Source organism: Mobula birostris, chromosome 13 (genome assembly GCF_030028105.1).
Source record: "Mobula birostris isolate sMobBir1 chromosome 13, sMobBir1.hap1, whole genome shotgun sequence".
Lineage (NCBI taxonomy): Eukaryota > Metazoa > Chordata > Chondrichthyes > Myliobatiformes > Myliobatidae > Mobula > Mobula birostris.
This window is the reverse complement of record NC_092382.1, coordinates 55,665,252-55,685,382: the sequence shown is the minus strand read 5'-3', so window position 1 is coordinate 55,685,382 and position 20,131 is coordinate 55,665,252. Positions and strand designations below refer to the sequence as shown.

The window sequence follows — 20,131 nt, the reverse complement described above, 5'->3', positions numbered from 1 at the left end:
ACGTTGATAATGTTTACAGCTCGGAAGGGCTTGTTTTGTGTGAGGACATACCCAGATGCAGAGGCGGTTCGAGCTGGAAAGGATAGACAGTTTGCAGCAAAGAGGTTTAGTGTCGGACGTTGATAATGTTTACAGCTCGGAAGGGCTTGTTTTGTGTGAGGACATACCCAGATGCAGAGGCGGTTCGAGCTGGAAAGGATAGAGAGGTTGCAGCAAAGAGGTTTAGTGTCGGACGTTGATAATGTTTACAGCTCGGAAGGGCTTGTTTTGTGTGAGGACATACCCAGATGCAGAGGCGGTTCGAGCTGGAAAGGATAGAGAGGTTGCTGCAAAGAGGTTTAGTGTCGGACGTTGATAATGTTTACAGCTCGGAAGAGCTTGTTTTGTGTGAGGACATACCCAGATGCAGAGGCGGTTCGAGCTGGAAAGGATAGAGAGGTTGCAGCAAAGAGGTTTAGTGTCGGACGTTGATAATGTTTACAGCTCGGAAGGGCTTGTTTTGTGTGAGGACATACCCAGATGCAGAGGCGGTTCGAGCTGGAAAGGATAGACAGATTGCAGCAAAGAGGTTTAGTGTCGGACGTTGATAATGTTTACAGCTCGGAAGGGCTTGTTTTGTGTGAGGACATACCCAGATGCAGAGGCGGTTCGAGCTGGAAAGAATAGACAGGTTGCTGCAAAGAGGTTTAGTGTCGGACGTTTGTAATGTTTACAGCTCGGAAGGGCTTGTTTTGTGTGAGGACATACCCAGATGCAGAGGCGGTTCGAGCTGGAAAGGATAGAGAGGTTGCAGCAAAGAGGTTTAGTGTCGGACGTTGATAATGTTTACAGCTCGGAAGGGCTTGTTTTGTGTGAGGACATACCCAGATGCAGAGGCGGTTCGAGCTGGAAAGGATAGACAGATTGCAGCGAAGAGGTTTAGTGTCGGACGTTGATAATGTTTACAGCTCGGAAGGGCTTGTTTTGTGTGAGGACATTACCAGATGCAGAGGCGGTTTGAGCTGGAAAGGATAGACAGATTGCAGCAAAGAGGTTTAGTGTCGGACATTGATAATGTTTACAGCTCGGAAGGGCTTGTTTTGTGTGAGGACATACCCAGATGCAGAGGCGGTTCGAGCTGGAAAGGGTAGACAGATTGCAGCAAAGAGGTTTAGTGTCGGACGTTGATAATGTTTACAGCTCGGAAGGGCTTGTTTTGTGTGAGGACATACCCAGATGCAGAGGCGGTTCGAGCTGGAAAGGATAGACAGGTTGCAGCAAAGAGGTTTAGTGTCGGACGTTGATAATGTTTACAGCTCGGAAGGGCTTGTTTTGTGTGAGGACATACCCAGATGCAGAGGCGGTTCGAGCTGGAAAGGATAGACAGATTGCAGCAAAGAGGTTTAGTATCGGACGTTGATAATGTTTACAGCTCGGAAGGGCTTGTTTTGTGTGAGGACATTACCAGATGCAGAGGCGGTTCGAGCTGTAAAGGATAGAGAGGTTGCAGCAAAGAGGTTTAGTGTCGGACATTGATAATGTTTACAGCTCAGAAGGGCTTGTTTTGTGTGAGGACATACCCAGATGCAGAGGCGGTTCGAGCTGGAAAGGATAGACAGATTGCAGCAAAGAGGTTTAGTGTCGGACGTTGATAATGTTTACAGCTCGGAAGAGCTTGTTTTGTGTGAGGACATACCCAGATGCAGAGGCAGTTCGAGCTGGAAAGGATAGACAGGTTGCAGCAAAGAGGTTTAGTGTCGGACCCTGATAATGTTTACAGCTCGGAAGGGCTTGTTTTGTGTGAGGACATACCCAGATGCAGAGGCGGTTCGAGCTGGAAAGGATAGAGAGGTTGCAGCAAAGAGGTTTAGTGTCGGACGTTGATAATGTTTACAGCTCGGAAGGGCTTGTTTTGTGTGAGGACATACCCAGATGCAGAGGCGGTTCGAGCTGGAAAGGATAGACAGATTGCAGCAAAGAGGTTTAGTGTCGGACGTTGATAATGTTTACAGCTCGGAAGGGCTTGTTTTGTGTGAGGACATACCCAGATGCAGAGGCGGTTCGAGCTGGAAAGGATAGACAGATTGCTGCAAAGAGGTTTAGTGTCGGACTTTGATAATGTTTACAGCTCGGAAGGGCTTGTTTTGTGTGAGGACATACCCAGATGCAGAGGCGGTTCGAGCTGGAAAGGATAGAGAGGTTGCTGCAAAGAGGTTTAGTGTCGGACCCTGATAACGTTTACAGCTCGGAAGGGCTTGTTTTGTGTGAGGACATACCCAGATGCAGAGGCAGTTCGAGCTGGAAAGGATAGACAGGTTGCAGCAAAGAGGTTTAGTGTCGGACGTTGATAATGTTTACAGCTCGGAAGGGCTTGTTTTGTGTGAGGACATACCCAGATGCAGAGGCGGTTCGAGCTGGAAAGGATAGAGAGGTTGCAGCAAAGAGGTTTAGTGTCGGACGTTGATAATGTTTACAGCTCGGAAGGGCTTGTTTTGTGTGAGGACATACCCAGATGCAGAGGCGGTTCGAGCTGGAAAGGATAGAGAGGTTGCAGCAAAGAGGTTTAGTGTCGGACGTTGATAATGTTTACAGCTCGGAAGGGCTTGTTTTGTGTGAGGACATACCCAGATGCAGAGGCGGTTCGAGCTGGAAAGGATAGACAGGTTGCTGCAAAGAGGTTTAGTGTCGGACGTTGATAATGTTTACAGCTCGGAAGGGCTTGTTTTGTGTGAGGACATACCCAGATGCAGAGGCGGTTCGAGCTGGAAAGGATAGAGAGGTTGCTGCAAAGAGGTTTAGTGTCGGACGTTGATAATGTTTACAGCTCGGAAGGGCTTGTTTTGTGTGAGGACATACCCAGATGCAGAGGCGGTTCGAGCTGGAAAGGATAGACAGATTGCAGCGAAGAGGTTTAGTGTCGGACGTTGATAATGTTTACAGCTCGGAAGGGCTTGTTTTGTGTGAGGACATACCCAGATGCAGAGGCGGTTCGAGCTGGAAAGGATAGACAGGTTGCAGCAAAGAGGTTTAGTGTCGGACGTTGATAATGTTTACAGCTCGGAAGGGCTTGTTTTGTGTGAGGACATACCCAGATGCAGAGGCGGTTCGAGCTGGAAAGGATAGACAGATTGCAGCAAAGAGGTTTAGTGTCGGACGTTGATAATGTTTACAGCTCGGAAGGGCTTGTTTTGTGTGAGGACATACCCAGATGCAGAGGCGGTTCGAGCTGGAAAGGATAGACAGGTTGCAGCAAAGAGGTTTAGTGTCGGACCCTGATAATGTTTACAGCTCGGAAGGGCTTGTTTTGTGTGAGGACATACCCAGATGCAGAGCCGGTTCGAGCTGGAAAGGATAGAGAGGTTGCAGCAAAGAGGTTTAGTGTCGGACCCTGATAATGTTTACAGCTCGGAAGGGCTTGTTTTGTGTGAGGACATACCCAGATGCAGAGGCGGTTCGAGCTGGAAAGGATAGACAGATTGCAGCAAAGAGGTTTAGTGTCGGACGTTGATAATGTTTACAGCTCGGAAGGGCTTGTTTTGTGTGTGGACATACCCAGATGCAGAGGCGGTTCGAGCTGGAAAGGATAGACAGATTGCAGCAAAGAGGTTTAGTGTCGGACGTTGATAATGTTTACAGCTCGGAAGGGCTTGTTTTGTGTGAGGACATACCCAGATGCAGAGGCGGTTCGAGCTGGAAAGGATAGAGAGGTTGCAGCAAAGAGGTTTAGTGTCGGACGTTGATAATGTTTACAGCTCGGAAGGGCTTGTTTTGTGTGTGGACATACCCAGATGCAGAGGCGGTTCGAGCTGGAAAGGATAGAGAGATTGCAGCAAAGAGGTTTAGTGTCGGACGTTGATAATGTTTACAGCTCGGAAGGGCTTGTTTTGTGTGAGGACATACCCAGATGCAGAGGCGGTTCGAGCTGGAAAGGATAGAGAGGTTGCAGCAAAGAGGTTTAGTGTCGGACCCTGATAATGTTTACAGCTCGGAAGGGCTTGTTTTGTGTGAGGACATACCCAGATGCAGAGGCGGTTCGAGCTGGAAAGGATAGACAGATTGCAGCAAAGAGGTTTAGTGTCGGACGTTGATAATGTTTACAGCTCGGAAGAGCTAGTTTTGTGTGAGGACATACCCAGATGCAGAGGCGGTTCGAGCTGGAAAGGATAGACAGGTTGCAGCAAAGAGGTTTAGTGTCGGACGTTGATAATGTTTACAGCTCGGAAGGGCTTGTTTTGTGTGAGGACATACCCAGATGCAGAGGCGGTTCGAGCTGGAAAGGATAGACAGGTTGCTGCAAAGAGGTTTAGTGTCGGACGTTGATAATGTTTACAGCTCGGAAGGGCTTGTTTTGTGTGAGGACATACCCAGATGCAGAGGCGGTTCGAGCTGGAAAGGATAGACAGATTGCAGCAAAGAGTTTTAGTGTCGGACGTTGATAATGTTTCCAGCTCGGAAGGGCTTGTTTTGTGTGAGGACATACCCAGATGCAGAGGCGGTTCGAGCTGGAAAGGATAGAGAGGTTGCAGCAAAGAGGTTTAGTGTCGGACGTTGATAATGTTTACAGCTCGGAAGGGCTTGTTTTGTGTGAGGACATACCCAGATGCAGAGGCGGTTCGAGCTGGAAAGGATAGACAGATTGCAGCAAAGAGGTTTAGTGTCGGACGTTGATAATGTTTACAGCTCGGAAGGGCTTGTTTTGTGTGAGGACTTACCAGATGCAGAGGCGGTTCGAGCTGGAAAGGATAGAGAGGTTGCAGCAAAGAGGTTTAGTGTCGGACGTTGATAATGTTTACAGCTCGGAAGGGCTTGTTTTGTGTGAGGACATACCCAGATGCAGAGGCGGTTCGAGCTGGAAAGGATAGACAGGTTGCTGCAAAGAGGTTTAGTGTCGGACGTTGATAATGTTTACAGCTCGGAAGGGCTTGTTTTGTGTGAGGACATACCCAGATGCAGAGGCGGTTCGAGCTGGAAAGGATAGACAGATTGCAGCAAAGAGGTTTAGTGTCGGACGTTGATAATGTTTACAGCTCGGAAGAGCTTGTTTTGTGTGAGGACATACCCAGATGCAGAGGCGGTTCGAGCTGGAAAGGATAGACAGGTTGCAGCAAAGAGGTTTAGTGTCGGACGTTGATAATGTTTACAGCTCGGAAGGGCTTGTTTTGTGTGAGGACATTACCAGATGCAGAGGCGGTTCGAGCTGGAAAGGATAGACAGGTTGCAGCAAAGAGGTTTAGTGTCGGACGTTGATAATGTTTACAGCTCGGAAGGGCTTGTTTTGTGTGAGGACATACCCAGATGCAGAGGCGATCGAGCTGGAAAGGATAGACAGGTTGCTGCAAAGAGGTTTAGTGTCGGACGTTGATAATGTTTACAGCTCGGAAGGGCTTGTTTTGTGTGAGGACATACCCAGATGCAGAGGCGGTTCGAGCTGGAAAGGATAGACAGGTTGCAGCAAAGAGGTTTAGTGTCGGACGTTGATAATGTTTACAGCTCGGAAGGGCTTGTTTTGTGTGAGGACATACCCAGATGCAGAGCCGGTTCGAGCTGGAAAGGATAGACAGATTGCAGCAAAGAGGTTTAGTGTCGGACGTTGATAATGTTTACAGCTCGGAAGGGCTTGTTTTGTGTGAGGACATACCCAGATGCAGAGGCGGTTCGAGCTGGAAAGGATAGAGAGGTTGCAGCAAAGAGGTTTAGTGTCGGACCCTGATAATGTTTACAGCTCGGAAGGGCTTGTTTTGTGTGAGGACATACCCAGATGCAGAGGCGGTTCGAGCTGGAAAGGATAGACAGATTGCAGCAAAGAGGTTTAGTGTCGGACGTTGATAATGTTTACAGCTCGGAAGGGCTTGTTTTGTGTGTGGACATACCCAGATGCAGAGGCGGTTCGAGCTGGAAAGGATAGAGAGATTGCAGCAAAGAGGTTTAGTGTCGGACGTTGATAATGTTTACAGCTCGGAAGGGCTTGTTTTGTGTGAGGACATACCCAGATGCAGAGGCGGTTCGAGCTGGAAAGGATAGAGAGGTTGCAGCAAAGAGGTTTAGTGTCGGACCCTGATAATGTTTACAGCTCGGAAGGGCTTGTTTTGTGTGAGGACATACCCAGATGCAGAGGCGGTTCGAGCTGGAAAGGATAGACAGATTGCAGCAAAGAGGTTTAGTGTCGGACGTTGATAATGTTTACAGCTCGGAAGAGCTTGTTTTGTGTGAGGACATACCCAGATGCAGAGGCGGTTCGAGCTGGAAAGGATAGACAGGTTGCAGCAAAGAGGTTTAGTGTCGGACGTTGATAATGTTTACAGCTCGGAAGGGCTTGTTTTGTGTGAGGACATACCCAGATGCAGAGGCGGTTCGAGCTGGAAAGGATAGACAGGTTGCTGCAAAGAGGTTTAGTGTCGGATGTTGATAATGTTTACAGCTCGGAAGGGCTTGTTTTGTGTGAGGACATACCCAGATGCAGAGGCGGTTCGAGCTGGAAAGGATAGACAGGTTGCAGCAAAGAGGTTTAGTGTCGGACGTTGATAATGTTTACAGCTCGGAAGGGCTTGTTTTGTGTGAGGACATACCCAGATGCAGAGGCGGTTCGAGCTGGAAAGGATAGACAGATTGCAGCAAAGAGGTTTAGTGTCGGACGTTGATAATGTTTCCAGCTCGGAAGGGCTTGTTTTGTGTGAGGACATACCCAGATGCAGAGGCGGTTCGAGCTGGAAAGGATAGAGAGGTTGCAGCAAAGAGGTTTAGTGTCGGACGTTGATAATGTTTACAGCTCGGAAGGGCTTGTTTTGTGTGAGGACATACCCAGATGCAGAGGCGGTTCGAGCTGGAAAGGATAGACAGATTGCAGCAAAGAGGTTTAGTGTCGGACGTTGATAATGTTTCCAGCTCGGAAGGGCTTGTTTTGTGTGAGGACATACCCAGATGCAGAGGCGGTTCGAGCTGGAAAGGATAGAGAGGTTGCAGCAAAGAGGTTTAGTGTCGGACGTTGATAATGTTTACAGCTCGGAAGGGCTTGTTTTGTGTGAGGACATTACCAGATGCAGAGGCGGTTCGAGCTGGAAAGGATAGAGAGGTTGCAGCAAAGAGGTTTAGTATCGGACGTTGATAACGTTTCCAGCTCGGAAGGGCTTGTTTTGTGTGAGGACATACCCAGATGCAGAGGCGGTTCGAGCTGGAAAGGATAGACAGGTTGCTGCAAAGAGGTTTAGTGTCGGACGTTGATAATGTTTACAGCTCGGAAGGGCTTGTTTTGTGTGAGGACATACCCAGATGCAGAGGCGGTTCGAGCTGGAAAGGATAGACAGGTTGCAGCAAAGAGGTTTAGTGTCGGACGTTGATAATGTTTACAGCTCGGAAGGGCTTGTTTTGTGTGAGGACATACCCAGATGCAGAGGCGGTTCGAGCTGGAAAGGATAGAGAGGTTGCAGCAAAGAGGTTTAGTGTCGGACCCTGATAATGTTTACAGCTCGGAAGGGCTTGTTTTGTGTGAGGACATACCCAGATGCAGAGGCGGTTCGAGCTGGAAAGGATAGACAGATTGCAGCAAAGAGGTTTAGTGTCGGACGTTGATAATGTTTACAGCTCGGAAGGGCTTGTTTTGTGTGTGGACATACCCAGATGCAGAGGCGGTTCGAGCTGGAAAGGATAGAGAGATTGCAGCAAAGAGGTTTAGTGTCGGACGTTGATAATGTTTACAGCTCGGAAGGGCTTGTTTTGTGTGAGGACATACCCAGATGCAGAGGCGGTTCGAGCTGGAAAGGATAGAGAGGTTGCAGCAAAGAGGTTTAGTGTCGGACCCTGATAATGTTTACAGCTCGGAAGGGCTTGTTTTGTGTGAGGACATACCCAGATGCAGAGGCGGTTCGAGCTGGAAAGGATAGACAGATTGCAGCAAAGAGGTTTAGTGTCGGACGTTGATAATGTTTACAGCTCGGAAGAGCTTGTTTTGTGTGAGGACATACCCAGATGCAGAGGCGGTTCGAGCTGGAAAGGATAGACAGGTTGCAGCAAAGAGGTTTAGTGTCGGACGTTGATAATGTTTACAGCTCGGAAGGGCTTGTTTTGTGTGAGGACATACCCAGATGCAGAGGCGGTTCGAGCTGGAAAGGATAGACAGGTTGCTGCAAAGAGGTTTAGTGTCGGATGTTGATAATGTTTACAGCTCGGAAGGGCTTGTTTTGTGTGAGGACATACCCAGATGCAGAGGCGGTTCGAGCTGGAAAGGATAGAGAGGTTGCAGCAAAGAGGTTTAGTGTCGGACGTTGATAATGTTTACAGCTCGGAAGGGCTTGTTTTGTGTGAGGACATACCCAGATGCAGAGGCGGTTCGAGCTGGAAAGGATAGACAGATTGCAGCAAAGAGGTTTAGTGTCGGACGTTGATAATGTTTCCAGCTCGGAAGGGCTTGTTTTGTGTGAGGACATACCCAGATGCAGAGGCGGTTCGAGCTGGAAAGGATAGAGAGGTTGCAGCAAAGAGGTTTAGTGTCGGACGTTGATAATGTTTACAGCTCGGAAGGGCTTGTTTTGTGTGAGGACATACCCAGATGCAGAGGCGGTTCGAGCTGGAAAGGATAGACAGATTGCAGCAAAGAGGTTTAGTGTCGGACGTTGATAATGTTTCCAGCTCGGAAGGGCTTGTTTTGTGTGAGGACATACCCAGATGCAGAGGCGGTTCGAGCTGGAAAGGATAGAGAGGTTGCAGCAAAGAGGTTTAGTGTCGGACGTTGATAATGTTTACAGCTCGGAAGGGCTTGTTTTGTGTGAGGACATACCCAGATGCAGAGGCGGTTCGAGCTGGAAAGGATAGACAGGTTGCTGCAAAGAGGTTTAGTGTCGGACGTTGATAATGTTTACAGCTCGGAAGGGCTTGTTTTGTGTGAGGACATTACCAGATGCAGAGGCGGTTCGAGCTGGAAAGGATAGAGAGGTTGCAGCAAAGAGGTTTAGTATCGGACGTTGATAACGTTTCCAGCTCGGAAGGGCTTGTTTTGTGTGAGGACATACCCAGATGCAGAGGCGGTTCGAGCTGGAAAGGATAGACAGGTTGCTGCAAAGAGGTTTAGTGTCGGACGTTGATAATGTTTACAGCTCGGAAGGGCTTGTTTTGTGTGAGGACATACCCAGATGCAGAGGCGGTTCGAGCTGGAAAGGATAGACAGGTTGCAGCAAAGAGGTTTAGTGTCGGACGTTGATAATGTTTACAGCTCGGAAGGGCTTGTTTTGTGTGAGGACATTACCAGATGCAGAGGATGCCGCTACTTTTACTTTATACTTTATTATCGCCAAACAATTGACACTAGAACGTACCATCATCATAGCGATATTTGATTCTGTGCTTCCCGCTCCCTGGATTACAAATCGATAGTTAATATTAAAAATTCAAATTATAAATAATAAATAGAAAATATAAAAATGGAAAGTAAGGTAGTGCAAAAAAAACCGAGGTGCAGTTCCGGATATTTGGAGGGTATGGCCCAGATCTGTGTCAGGATCTGTTCAGCAGTCTTATCACAGTTGGAAAGAAGCTGTTCCCAAATCTGGCCGTACCGGTCTTCAAGCTCCTGAGCCTTCTCCAGGAGGGACGAGGGACGAAAAGTGTGTTGGCTGGGTGGGTCGTGTTCTTGATTTCCCTGCTACCCTGCAGGGGTTTGATAAGAGAGCAGACGAGGAAGTTTTAACCCACGAGGTTGAGTTTACTCCAGGAAAGTGGTTGCCAGAGAATAGCTGTGAGGTTCGGGTGAACTGGGACAAGTGGTGACAGCCCAGAAGAGGCAGCTGTTCCGATTGAATGTGTTCAGATTGTGGAAGTACCTGTGACTTCACAAGAGCCTTAAACTTGTGTTAAAGCTCAGTTGAAGTCGGAGGTGTCTGACTTGGTTGGAAAGGAATGCAGTTTCTGTGTGTCAGATGATCTTGGTTCAGTGAATAAGGGGTTAACCTTGATACCAGTGGAATGTGAGGATTTTCAGTCACTTGTATCAGACCGTGTTTTAAAAGTTGGTGAAGAGGTAGAAATTGATGAGGTCAGTGTACTGGAAATAATGGCAAAAGTGCTGTTTCTGGACTTCTGTATAAAGTGCTAGAAAAGGTTGGATTGGTTGCGCGACCTTTGACCCTGTTTGCAGGACAAAGGCCTGCTGAGAAAGGATGTACTACTCTGTTGAATTTTGTTTGAACATTTGAACACCTGCAAGGTCATACTGTTATTCAGGGTGATGTTATGGAAGCAAGTCGAAGGGTAGGTCATAATCAGATGGGTGGATTGTTTGGTCTCTTCCATAATGTATACATAGTTCTCATAAGCCTGATGATGGTGCTGAGTTTAGTAAACAATGGAGGCATGTTGACACCTCTCCAAGGTAAGGTTGATATGGCTGTTCAGCTGATGAGCAGAGCTGCTGTTGGAGCCTATGATAGCAAAACCACAGGTTTAATGTATGATAATGTGATGCAGACTTTTCTACCATCCAGATTTCAGCAGGACTTAGAGGGTAGTAAGGCTGAGAAGAGTAAGGTGTATGAGAAAGGTTTGTCTTTATTGAGGAAGGAATTTACAGAGGAACAGAAGCGAGATTCTGGAATATTGGCTTTAAGGGAGGTGGCTCTCACAGGAGGGGAGGTTCAGAGAGAACCAGTAGGATATTACCTTAAAGATGGGGTGTTGATGAGGAGGTGGAGACCAGCCACAGTGCCTGCAAGTCACGTGGTGGTTTTGAAAGTTTATAGGGCTGAAATTTTAAACATGGCTTACAGTATGCCTTTAGGTGGACCTCGTGGAGTGAGAGAGAAAGTGAACAGGATTATGAAGGAATTTTACTGGTCTAGTTTAATAAAGGATGTTGTGAATTTTAACAGGACTGAGCATACCTGTCAAGTTGAGGGGAAATCTAATCAGGTTATTCAGGTAACACTACTTAAACTGATATCTGCTTTTAGTGAACTTTTTCCTAGGGTCATAGTGGATTGTGTAGGCCCATTGTCAAAGACCGCAGCTGGTTATCAATATGGGCTAACAATTGTGTGTGCTGTGTCCAGGTCCCCTGTAGCAGTGCCTTTTGAAAACACGGAGGCCAAGTCTGTGGTCAAATCATTCAGTAAGTTTTACACACTGGTAGCTTTGCCCAAAGAAATTCACTTTGCCCAGGGCAGTAACTTTACTTTGAGAACGTTCCAAGGTATAGTTAGAGAATTGGAAGCTAAGCACATGGTGTCATTTACATATCACACAGTGTCCAAGGGAGCCTTGGAACGACTCAACTCAACTCTTAAGACCATGATTAAAGCACATTGTGTAAGAAATGGGAAAAATTGGGATGAGGGGTTCCCCTTCCCTTATTTATTGTTGGAGATTCAATTCAGAAGGCAGTGAAGGGTAGTTTGTTAGAACCTGTATTCAGTTTCAGGCCAAAAGGACCTTTGACCCTACTCAGAGAACTATGGTCTGATTTAGAAAAATGTGTCAGTGTGTTCAAGTATGTTTTCAAACTCTGGAAGAGATTTAGTAAGCTTTGTGTCCTTGCAAAGGAAAGTTTACAAAATGGTCGAAACAAAATAAGACATCTGTTTGCTAGAATTGCAGCTGGGAGAATTGTTATGGAACAAAATGCAGTCATGGAATCTGATGATGGAGTGGAAAAACATGTTTATCCACTAAATCTCGTCTCACCAAAATGTCAGAATTCCAGTGTTTTGGAAAATATTACTGATAAGGTCCATCAGTTGGACCCAAAACCACAAAAACAAGTAAAAGCACTAATTGGTATTTTGAAATGGTGCACAGGTGTAGTGCATCACATCATTATAAATTCAGCCCAGCCTATGAAACAGCATCTTCACAGTGAGAACTTCGAGAAAAGTAAAATGGTTGAAGAAGAAATTAGAAACAGGAAAGAAGGAAAGAGAATGGATGACTGTATTGATAGAGAGGGGAAGGCTAAATACCTTATAATGATTGACTTGTTAAAAGGATGCTGGGGTGTTCCTTTAACAGAGAAGGCTAAAGAGATATCAGCATTTGTGACACCATCTACACTGTATGAATACAATCTTTTCCACTTCGGGATGAAAAATGCTCCAGGGACATTTCAAAGAATGATCAATTCTGTGATTGGGGGGTGGGGTTTATATCAATGATTTAGTGGTCTGGAATGACACGTGGGAAAAACATATTGCAGCTGTAGAGAAACTGTTTGAGAGACTTTCCAAAACCAATCTTACCATGAACCTTGATGAGAGTGAGGTTAATCATGCTACTGTTATTTATCTTGGCTACGTAGTAGGCCAAGGCCAACTGGCTCCTGTACAGGCCAAGGGCAAGCTACTGCTGAAGTTCCTGTTCCGGCTTTGAGAAGGTTTTTAGGAATGGTTAGGTATTATTGTAAGTTATGTAAGAACTTTGCTGACATCGTTCTCCCCCTAACAAAACCCCTAGGGAAGAGTGAAAGATTTGTATAGAATGACCTTTGCCAGGGGACATTTGAACGTCTGAAAACCATCCTGTGCTCAAAGCACCTGTTTTCTCAAAGCAATTTTCTATAGCAACGGACGCTAGTGACGAAGCTGCTGGGGCAGTACTGTTACAGAAGGGTGTGGATGACATTGAACGTCCAGTAGTTTATTTCACAAAGAAACTTAATGTACACCAGAAAAATTATTCAACTCTTGAAAATGAATTATTAGCACTTATTCTGATCTGACCACATTTTGAGGTCTATGTGCAGGGGCCTCGAAATCTTTCTGTTGCCCAGAGACCACTTGTGGTTTACATGGGTTATAATCTGTGGGTGTTTCTAATTAAGATGAAGGATAAGAATAGAGGGTTGTTAAATTGGAGTCTGATATTGTAGGAAGGTGACTTAAAAATCAAACATGTGAAAGGTACTGACAATATTATAGCTGATTAGTTATCCAGATATTAAGTTGCAAATTATGCACATTTTTGCTGTGTTATCTGATAATTTAACCTGTATTGTTGCAAACTCTGTAATTTACATTTAGTCAAAAAATCGTCTTCGTCATTTTTTCTCCGAGGAAGGGGAGCGTGACGGAATCCTGAAGCATCCCTATGAACTGTGCTTTTGAAAAGAGAGCGAGACAGTTATTTAACACCGACATGTTGCTTTGGAAAGAGAGAGAAAGAGAGAGAAACGATGACTAACTGTTGGACTGCCACTTTAAGAACTGGTTAACTTTTGGATTTCTGCTGAGTCAGAGACAGCGCCGAGCAGCTAGTAAGTTGCTATGGTGACCAAAGGCCACGTTATTTAATGGACACTCGATGTTATGATTTTCGGCAGGTTGTTGGCACTTCTCAAGGACAGTTCGCCTGCTTGTGCATTTCTTCACAGAGATAGGAAGGAGGAGTTATTTGAATGACAGTTGATGTTCAGCACGGGAAGATAAAATAGGAGGTCAGATGATACAGACCTCAGGCACATGTTTGGACACTGAATGAGCATTGTTGTGCCCGCAAGAAAAATGGGTTTTGGAGGATCGATCAGGCGGATCGATCCATCGCTCTTGCAATGGAAGGAGGAAAAGGGTTGACTGGTGGGGAGTTGTCCATGTGCCCACCCTCACCTGGGGGATAGCTCCACCACAGAAAACCGATCCCCTTTGTTGAAGTCACAGTCGGTGACTTTTAAAGGATTTCGAAGCACAGCGAGAAGATCGACGACATCAGCTCACCTGAAGACTCAAATCTCTCCCTCTCTCTCTCCATAACTATTCAACTCAATACCACGAACTGAACTGCACTGAGCTGAACTTTACCCATCATCATAAGACTGTATCTTTTAACCCCTAGACTTAAAGGAATTTGTTTTTTCATACATGTATTTCCACACCTACTGATATACTTACATATAGAATCATTGCTAACCTGTTTGATTTATCTACATTTATATTACTGTTTTGAGTAGTTACTAATAAATATTATTAGTTTATAGCAATACTAGACTCCAAAGTGTTTTCCATCTCTGCTGGTTCTTTATTCCCATCACGGGGTCCGTGACACCAAGCATCCCTTTGATATAAGGAACCCATCCTAATCGACATCACACACACCTGCTACAGATCCTTTACGATGCAATCGAACCTGGTCGTTCTCCAATTTTCGGATCTCAAACTGAGCACCAGTCCAGTCGTTCTTCAAACTAATGACAGTAAGATCATTGGGCACATGTTTTCTCGTACACACACTTCTGCCACCTGCCCTGTCTCATTCCCTAAGAGGGGGGCTGGTATCTCGCTCTCTCTAGTTGGGACTGCTATATAATTTTTTAGAAAACTTACTTGAACATATTATGCAAAGTTTACCCCTTCCAACAATTTACAGTATCCGAGACGCATTCATCACGTGGAAAATTAAAATTATCTTCAATCACAACCTTATTTCCCTTTCAACTATCGGAAATTTCTGCAAATGTTTTCCTCTAAATCCCGCTGATCTTTGATATAACCTGAAAAACATGATCATGAGTTAGTTTGTATTCTGTCCTTCTCATATAGACTCGTTATAGAAGACCTCGAGGTGGTCCTGCATGAGCACTGTTATGGCATATTCCATGACGAGTAACGGCACCGTTTTCCCTCATAAATATCCACCTCTCCATTCGTTATGAAACAATAGAACCTCGGAACAGTGAACTTCGAGCTCTGCCCTCTAGCATGTAATTGTCACTAATGGTCGCACATCAGAATCCACGTGCTGATCCAACATATAATATCACTGCCTTACCAACAATGCTCATTGTACTGAAATAGAGGCAACTCAGAATATTTGTCCCAAAATGCGCAAATCTTCGGTCATGTCTTTGCATGTAGGCCTAAACCCTACTTTCCCCACAACTATTTCACCAGCTATCCTGGCACACGGGTTTCCATATTTCTGCAGCTTTCGTTCAATTGTCCATGAGTAGGACCGGAAACCCTTACTGCAAGGATAATCGTCCCAATGCAGTTGATGTGCAATCTGTCTCCGTTGGAAATGTCCTAGCTTCTGTGGAGGAGACTCCAAAGATCCAAACCTCTGTAGTTCTCTCTCCTGCACTATCTGTTGAGCCACATGCTAAACTGTGTTATGTTCATATTCCGAGCGTCTGGGGCATTTGGCATGGTTACAGATCCTGAGATAATCAACCTTGAGGTCTGGTCCCCTATTATATCACCTAACAACCTAAACTCACTTTGCAGGACATGGTCACACTCTCTGCCCGTAGCATTGATACCCCCGGGAACCACGACCTCATGCTGCTCGCCCACTCCCGTTCCCACTTAAGAATGCTATGGACATTATCCAAGATTTATCCAACACTGGTAAGCCTGGAGGTTTATGATCTTCGAATATCGTTTTCGTTCACAGAACCTGCCTGTCCCTATAAACATTGAATCCCCTGTCATTACTATCTGTCTGTTTCCATTCTGTTCTGTGTCAGACAGTCAGACCCGGTGGCTTTGTTTTGCTAGGGCGTCACTCCTCACAGTATCTGAAGTGAGATACTTGTTATTGAGGGGAAGTTTCCCATGGGTTCTCTGTTCTGGTTGCTGATCCTATTTTCATCCCATGACGGTCACACACTTCTTCATCCCCTGCGCCGCAGGTGTGTTGTCCTTCACTGCTTTCAGTTGATCTCTGTAAATCTCTGCCAAAGTTAATGACCACATTCTTTTCTACCTGAATGCCCTATCGATCACCCTGCAGCTGTTTCCTGGTCTGCTCTGTTGACTTGAACACTGTCCTTCTGCTTCAGGGAACAGGTCTCTCGCTTATTCTTAGGTCACAGCAGAGTCGCAACCCTGCCCAACAATGTGCTCAGGAACTTCTTGAACGCCTACTTCACATTCACCTCTGCCACCGCACGTCCATACTCGGTACTAACCAGTATCTCTGAATAGACCTTTGAAATTACCTCCTCTAAAGTACATGAACTCTGATGATACGCATTTCAACGCTGCCAAATTGATACTGACTCACAGTTCTACCTATGCCCCTCATAATCTCATGAATCTTTCTCAAATATCCACTCAGTTTTCGCGGTACCAAACATAGCAACTGATTTTATCCAAATTCCCCGACAGCACATGCCTTCTAATTCAGGCATCATCTGCTTCATTATGAGATCCTCCACATGCTTGCTGAGATGGAGCGACCAGACCTAAATGCAATACTCCACTGCCGCCTCACTGGAGCTTCATAAAGATACATCATAAACTCCCAATCTCTGGATGGTCAGTTCTTTCACTAACAATGGCAAATACCCCCCATGCCTTCTTTACTACCCTGTCTACATGTGTAGACATTTTCATGGCAGTATGAACTTCGATACCAATATCGGTCTTCGCGTAAACATTGTTAAGTGTCTCGACACGAACATTATGCTGCCTCTTTGGATTTCGTGACAGAAAGTGCAAAAGTTCATAATTGAACTGATTGAATTCCGTCCTGACGAAGGGCCTCGGCCCGAGACACCCACTATTGTTTTCCACAGATGGTGCTATAGATGCTGCTGCCCGGCTGAGTTGCTCCAGCATTCAGTGTGTGCTGAGTGTGAAATGTTGCACCTTCTTTAGGAGAGTGCAAGGAGACGATACACTATTAAGGGCAAGTTCATTGCAGAAGTTGCCGGGGGCCCTTGCAGAGATATTTAAATCATCCTTAGCGACAAGAGAGATGCCCGCGGATTGGAGGATAACCAATATTGTTCCACAATCTAAGAAATAATCTAAACATAAACCAGAAAGTTAGAGGTCTGTTATCAGTTGTCGGAAAGTTATTGAAGGTATTCTGAGGGACTGGATATATGAGTATTTAAATAGGCATGGACTTTGTTCGTGGTAGGTAATGTATAACCATGTATAAGCAGTCCATGTCTATCCAAATTCTGACTAGGGATCAGTGCTAGGTCCGTTGTTATTTGTCATCTATATCAATGATCTAGATGATAATGTGGCCACAGCGAGGAAGGTTATCATAGCTCGCAAAGGGAACTGGATCATCTGGGAAAAAATGGGCTGAAAGTGGCAGATGGAATGTAATGCAGACACGTGCGAAGTGTTGCACTTTGGTAGCACCATCCAAGGAAGGTCTTTTAAAGTGAACGGTCGAGTACTGAGGAGTGTGGTAGGACAAATTGATCTGGGTATACGGATCCATAATTCGTCGAAAGTGGCGGCAAAGTAGTTAGGATCGTAAATATAGTTTTTTTTTGCAAATTCGGTTTCATAAATCAATGTATTGATTTGTGCAATGTAAGAAAAAATCCTGGAAGGTATCACCTGCACTCACTTCAAATGATCACTTCATCACCATAATGCGGTGAGCTAGACTGCAGCACCGTGACGTTGCAATATAACGACCCAACATTTCAGTTCTAGGCCCAGAATTACAGACACAATCATGTCGCCAATCTTCTTCATCGCGCAGTTAATCATCTCTCATAGAAAGGGCAACCTTCGTGGAACTATAGTATTGGCTTTCCTCGGTGCAAACAATTTACTCTGTGTATTTACTGCTTACGTTACTGGAAGCTCCAAAATTCATTAACGCTAATTTGTTCGAATTAAATTCCATCTGCTAGTGCTCCAAATTTACAACGTATCCAGGGGGAATTCTATGCAATACTCCACTGAGTTTCAGATTGAAGTCCATTCGTGAATTTGCAATTTATTATGTTAATTAAAAATCTGGGATTGAACGCAGAGCAGAATTTTCGATATTGATTGTCAAGATCAGACGCCAAACATTGATCAGTAGGGCGACCCGTTAGCTACCTATTGCTGATAGGGAAACGATCTCTCAGTTTGTCCGCTCAGTTTCTATAGATAGCTGTCTGTGATTTTCGATGCTTCTTCACGGAAGAAAATGTATAACAGTGAATAAACTGTAATTTAATCCGCGATTTATGCCGAGTGTGATTGCTAGGTCCTTGTCTCCCCGTCTCCCCGTCTGCGTGTCTCCCCATCCTCTCGCGGCCGTGGTCGATCCACTCCACAGACCTTGTTTCATCCTTGTCAACAGACCATATAATAACAATCTATTGTGTGTAAACATCAAAGTTGAAACTTTCCTTCCTGAGGCGCAACAATCAGGCTTCCAGAGAAATGGGTGGTAAGCGATAAATACAGTGAACAGAAACTCGGTCTATCTCAGTTCCTTCCGTATCCACCTGACACAGAATGCAAGAAACTGTGATACCTCATAAAGGAATAGGATTAGTGAATACATGCGAAACACGGAAATCACGATGAATCGCCAGTCCTGAAACCGAGTTTCGATCTGAAATGCCGACATTCATTTTCCCCTCTACGGATGCTGCCCTATCCGAGTCCTCGACGTGATTGTGTACTGCTGTGGGAAACTTGACCTTGGCTGGGGTATTGCGTCGGACAGCAGGCCTAGTACTGCACGGAGTGCAAGCAAGATACCAGGCGGTAACCTCCATTTACACCGGAGAAGCGAGTGTACCTCTGAGTGAAGACAAGGTACCAGGCGGTAACCTTCATTTACACCGGAGAAGCGAGTGTACCTCTGAGTGAAGACAAGATACCAGGCGGTAACCTCCATTTACACCGGAGAAGCGAGTGTACCTCTGAGTGAAGACAAGGTACCAGGCGGTAACCTCCATTTACACCGGAGAGGCGAGTGTACCTCTGAGTGAAGACAAGGTACCAGGCGGTAACCTCCATTTACACCGGAGAAGCGAGTGTACCTCTGAGTGAAGACAAGGTACAAGGCGGTAACCTCCATTTACACCGGAGAAGCGAGTGTACCTCTGAGTGAAGACAAGGTACAAGGCGGTAACCTCCATTTACACCGGAGAAGCGAGTGTACCTCTGAGTGAAGACAAGGTACCAGGCGGTAACCTCCATTTACACCGGAGAAGCGAGTGAACCTGTGGGTGAAGACAAGATACCAGGCGGTAACCTCCATTTACACCGGAGAGGCGAGTGTACCTCTGAGTGAAGACAAGGTACCAGGCGGTAACCTCCATTTACACCGGAGAGGCGAGTGTACCTCTGAGTGAAGACAAGGTACCAGGCGGTAACCTCCATTTACACCGGAGAAGCGAGTGTACCTCTGAGTGAAGACAAGGTACCAGGCGGTAACCTCCATTTACACCGGAGAAGCGAGTGTACCTCTGAGTGAAGACAAGGTACCAGGCGGTAACCTCCATTTACACCGGAGAAGCCGAGTGTACCTCTGAGTGAAGACAAGGTACCAGGCGGTAACCTCCATTTACACCGGAGAAGCCGAGTGTACCTCTGAGTGAAGACAAGGTACCAGGCGGTAACCTCCATTTACACCGGAGAAGCGAGTGTACCTCTGAGTGAAGACAAGGTACCAGGCGGTAACCTCCATTTACACCGGAGAAGCCGAGTGAACCTCTGAGTGAAGACAAGGTTCAAAATAGATTTTACAAACAAGACATAAAGCATTGAGCGGGTGTAAAGGACGATATAGTGGTGGAGGGCTAATGGTCGGAGAGTTAGAGATTCACGGCCTTTAAAACGTCAAAGAATCAGTGTTTGTCATTTGGAAGGCACTAACTAATAACGTAGATTCACCAGGAGTCTTTGAAGGCAGCTACATACGCAGATCATGTTGCGATTAGATGGAGCTTTGGAACCGGGGCAGGGAGCAGAGATATCCAGTCTGCTCAGAGAGTTGTCAGCGCATAGAAGATGGGGCAAATGACCACAATTCAGTCGCGATCAGTGATTGGTCACTTCCCAAAACCTGACCCTTTCTCTTTTTAGTCTCCTTTCTCCATTCATAATCAGCACAATTTCACTTTATCCTCTTGGTAATAGCGGATTAGTTTATTGGAGATTTCTACTGCCGACAGGAGACCCGTGAAATGTCGTACGAGAGGCATCGTCTCAAGCATTGACATTTATCCAGTCCGGAGGGGGTGAGCGGTCAGTTAGATAACTGTGTGTGTGTGTGTGTGTGTGTGTGTGTGTTGTTAGTAATCTGCGTTGCTGCAGATGTGGAAGTTGATAGTGGAAGAGTGGGGTCTGTGGTGGCTGATCGAAAGGGTTTACTTAGTGCCAGGGATCTGATGGTGTCTATGGGAGCGGCTTATGTGTAGTTATGGGGCCAGAGAATCGTTAGGCCTTGTTTCGCTGGAGGTGCAGGTGTGGTGTTGGTGCGG

At 46.0% G+C, this 20,131-nt stretch overlaps 1 protein-coding gene across 1 annotated transcript in view; it reads right to left on the bottom strand.

The window, feature by feature from the left end:
• Positions 1-19,852, bottom strand: part of LOC140207942 (uncharacterized) — a 39,970-nt gene extending 20,118 nt beyond the window's left edge. The window contains exon 1 of the mRNA XM_072276479.1: positions 19,769-19,852. Coding sequence (XP_072132580.1) covers positions 19,769-19,852 — 84 coding nt within the window. The remainder of the gene's footprint in view (positions 1-19,768) is intronic.
• Positions 19,853-20,131: the final 279 nt, after the last annotated feature.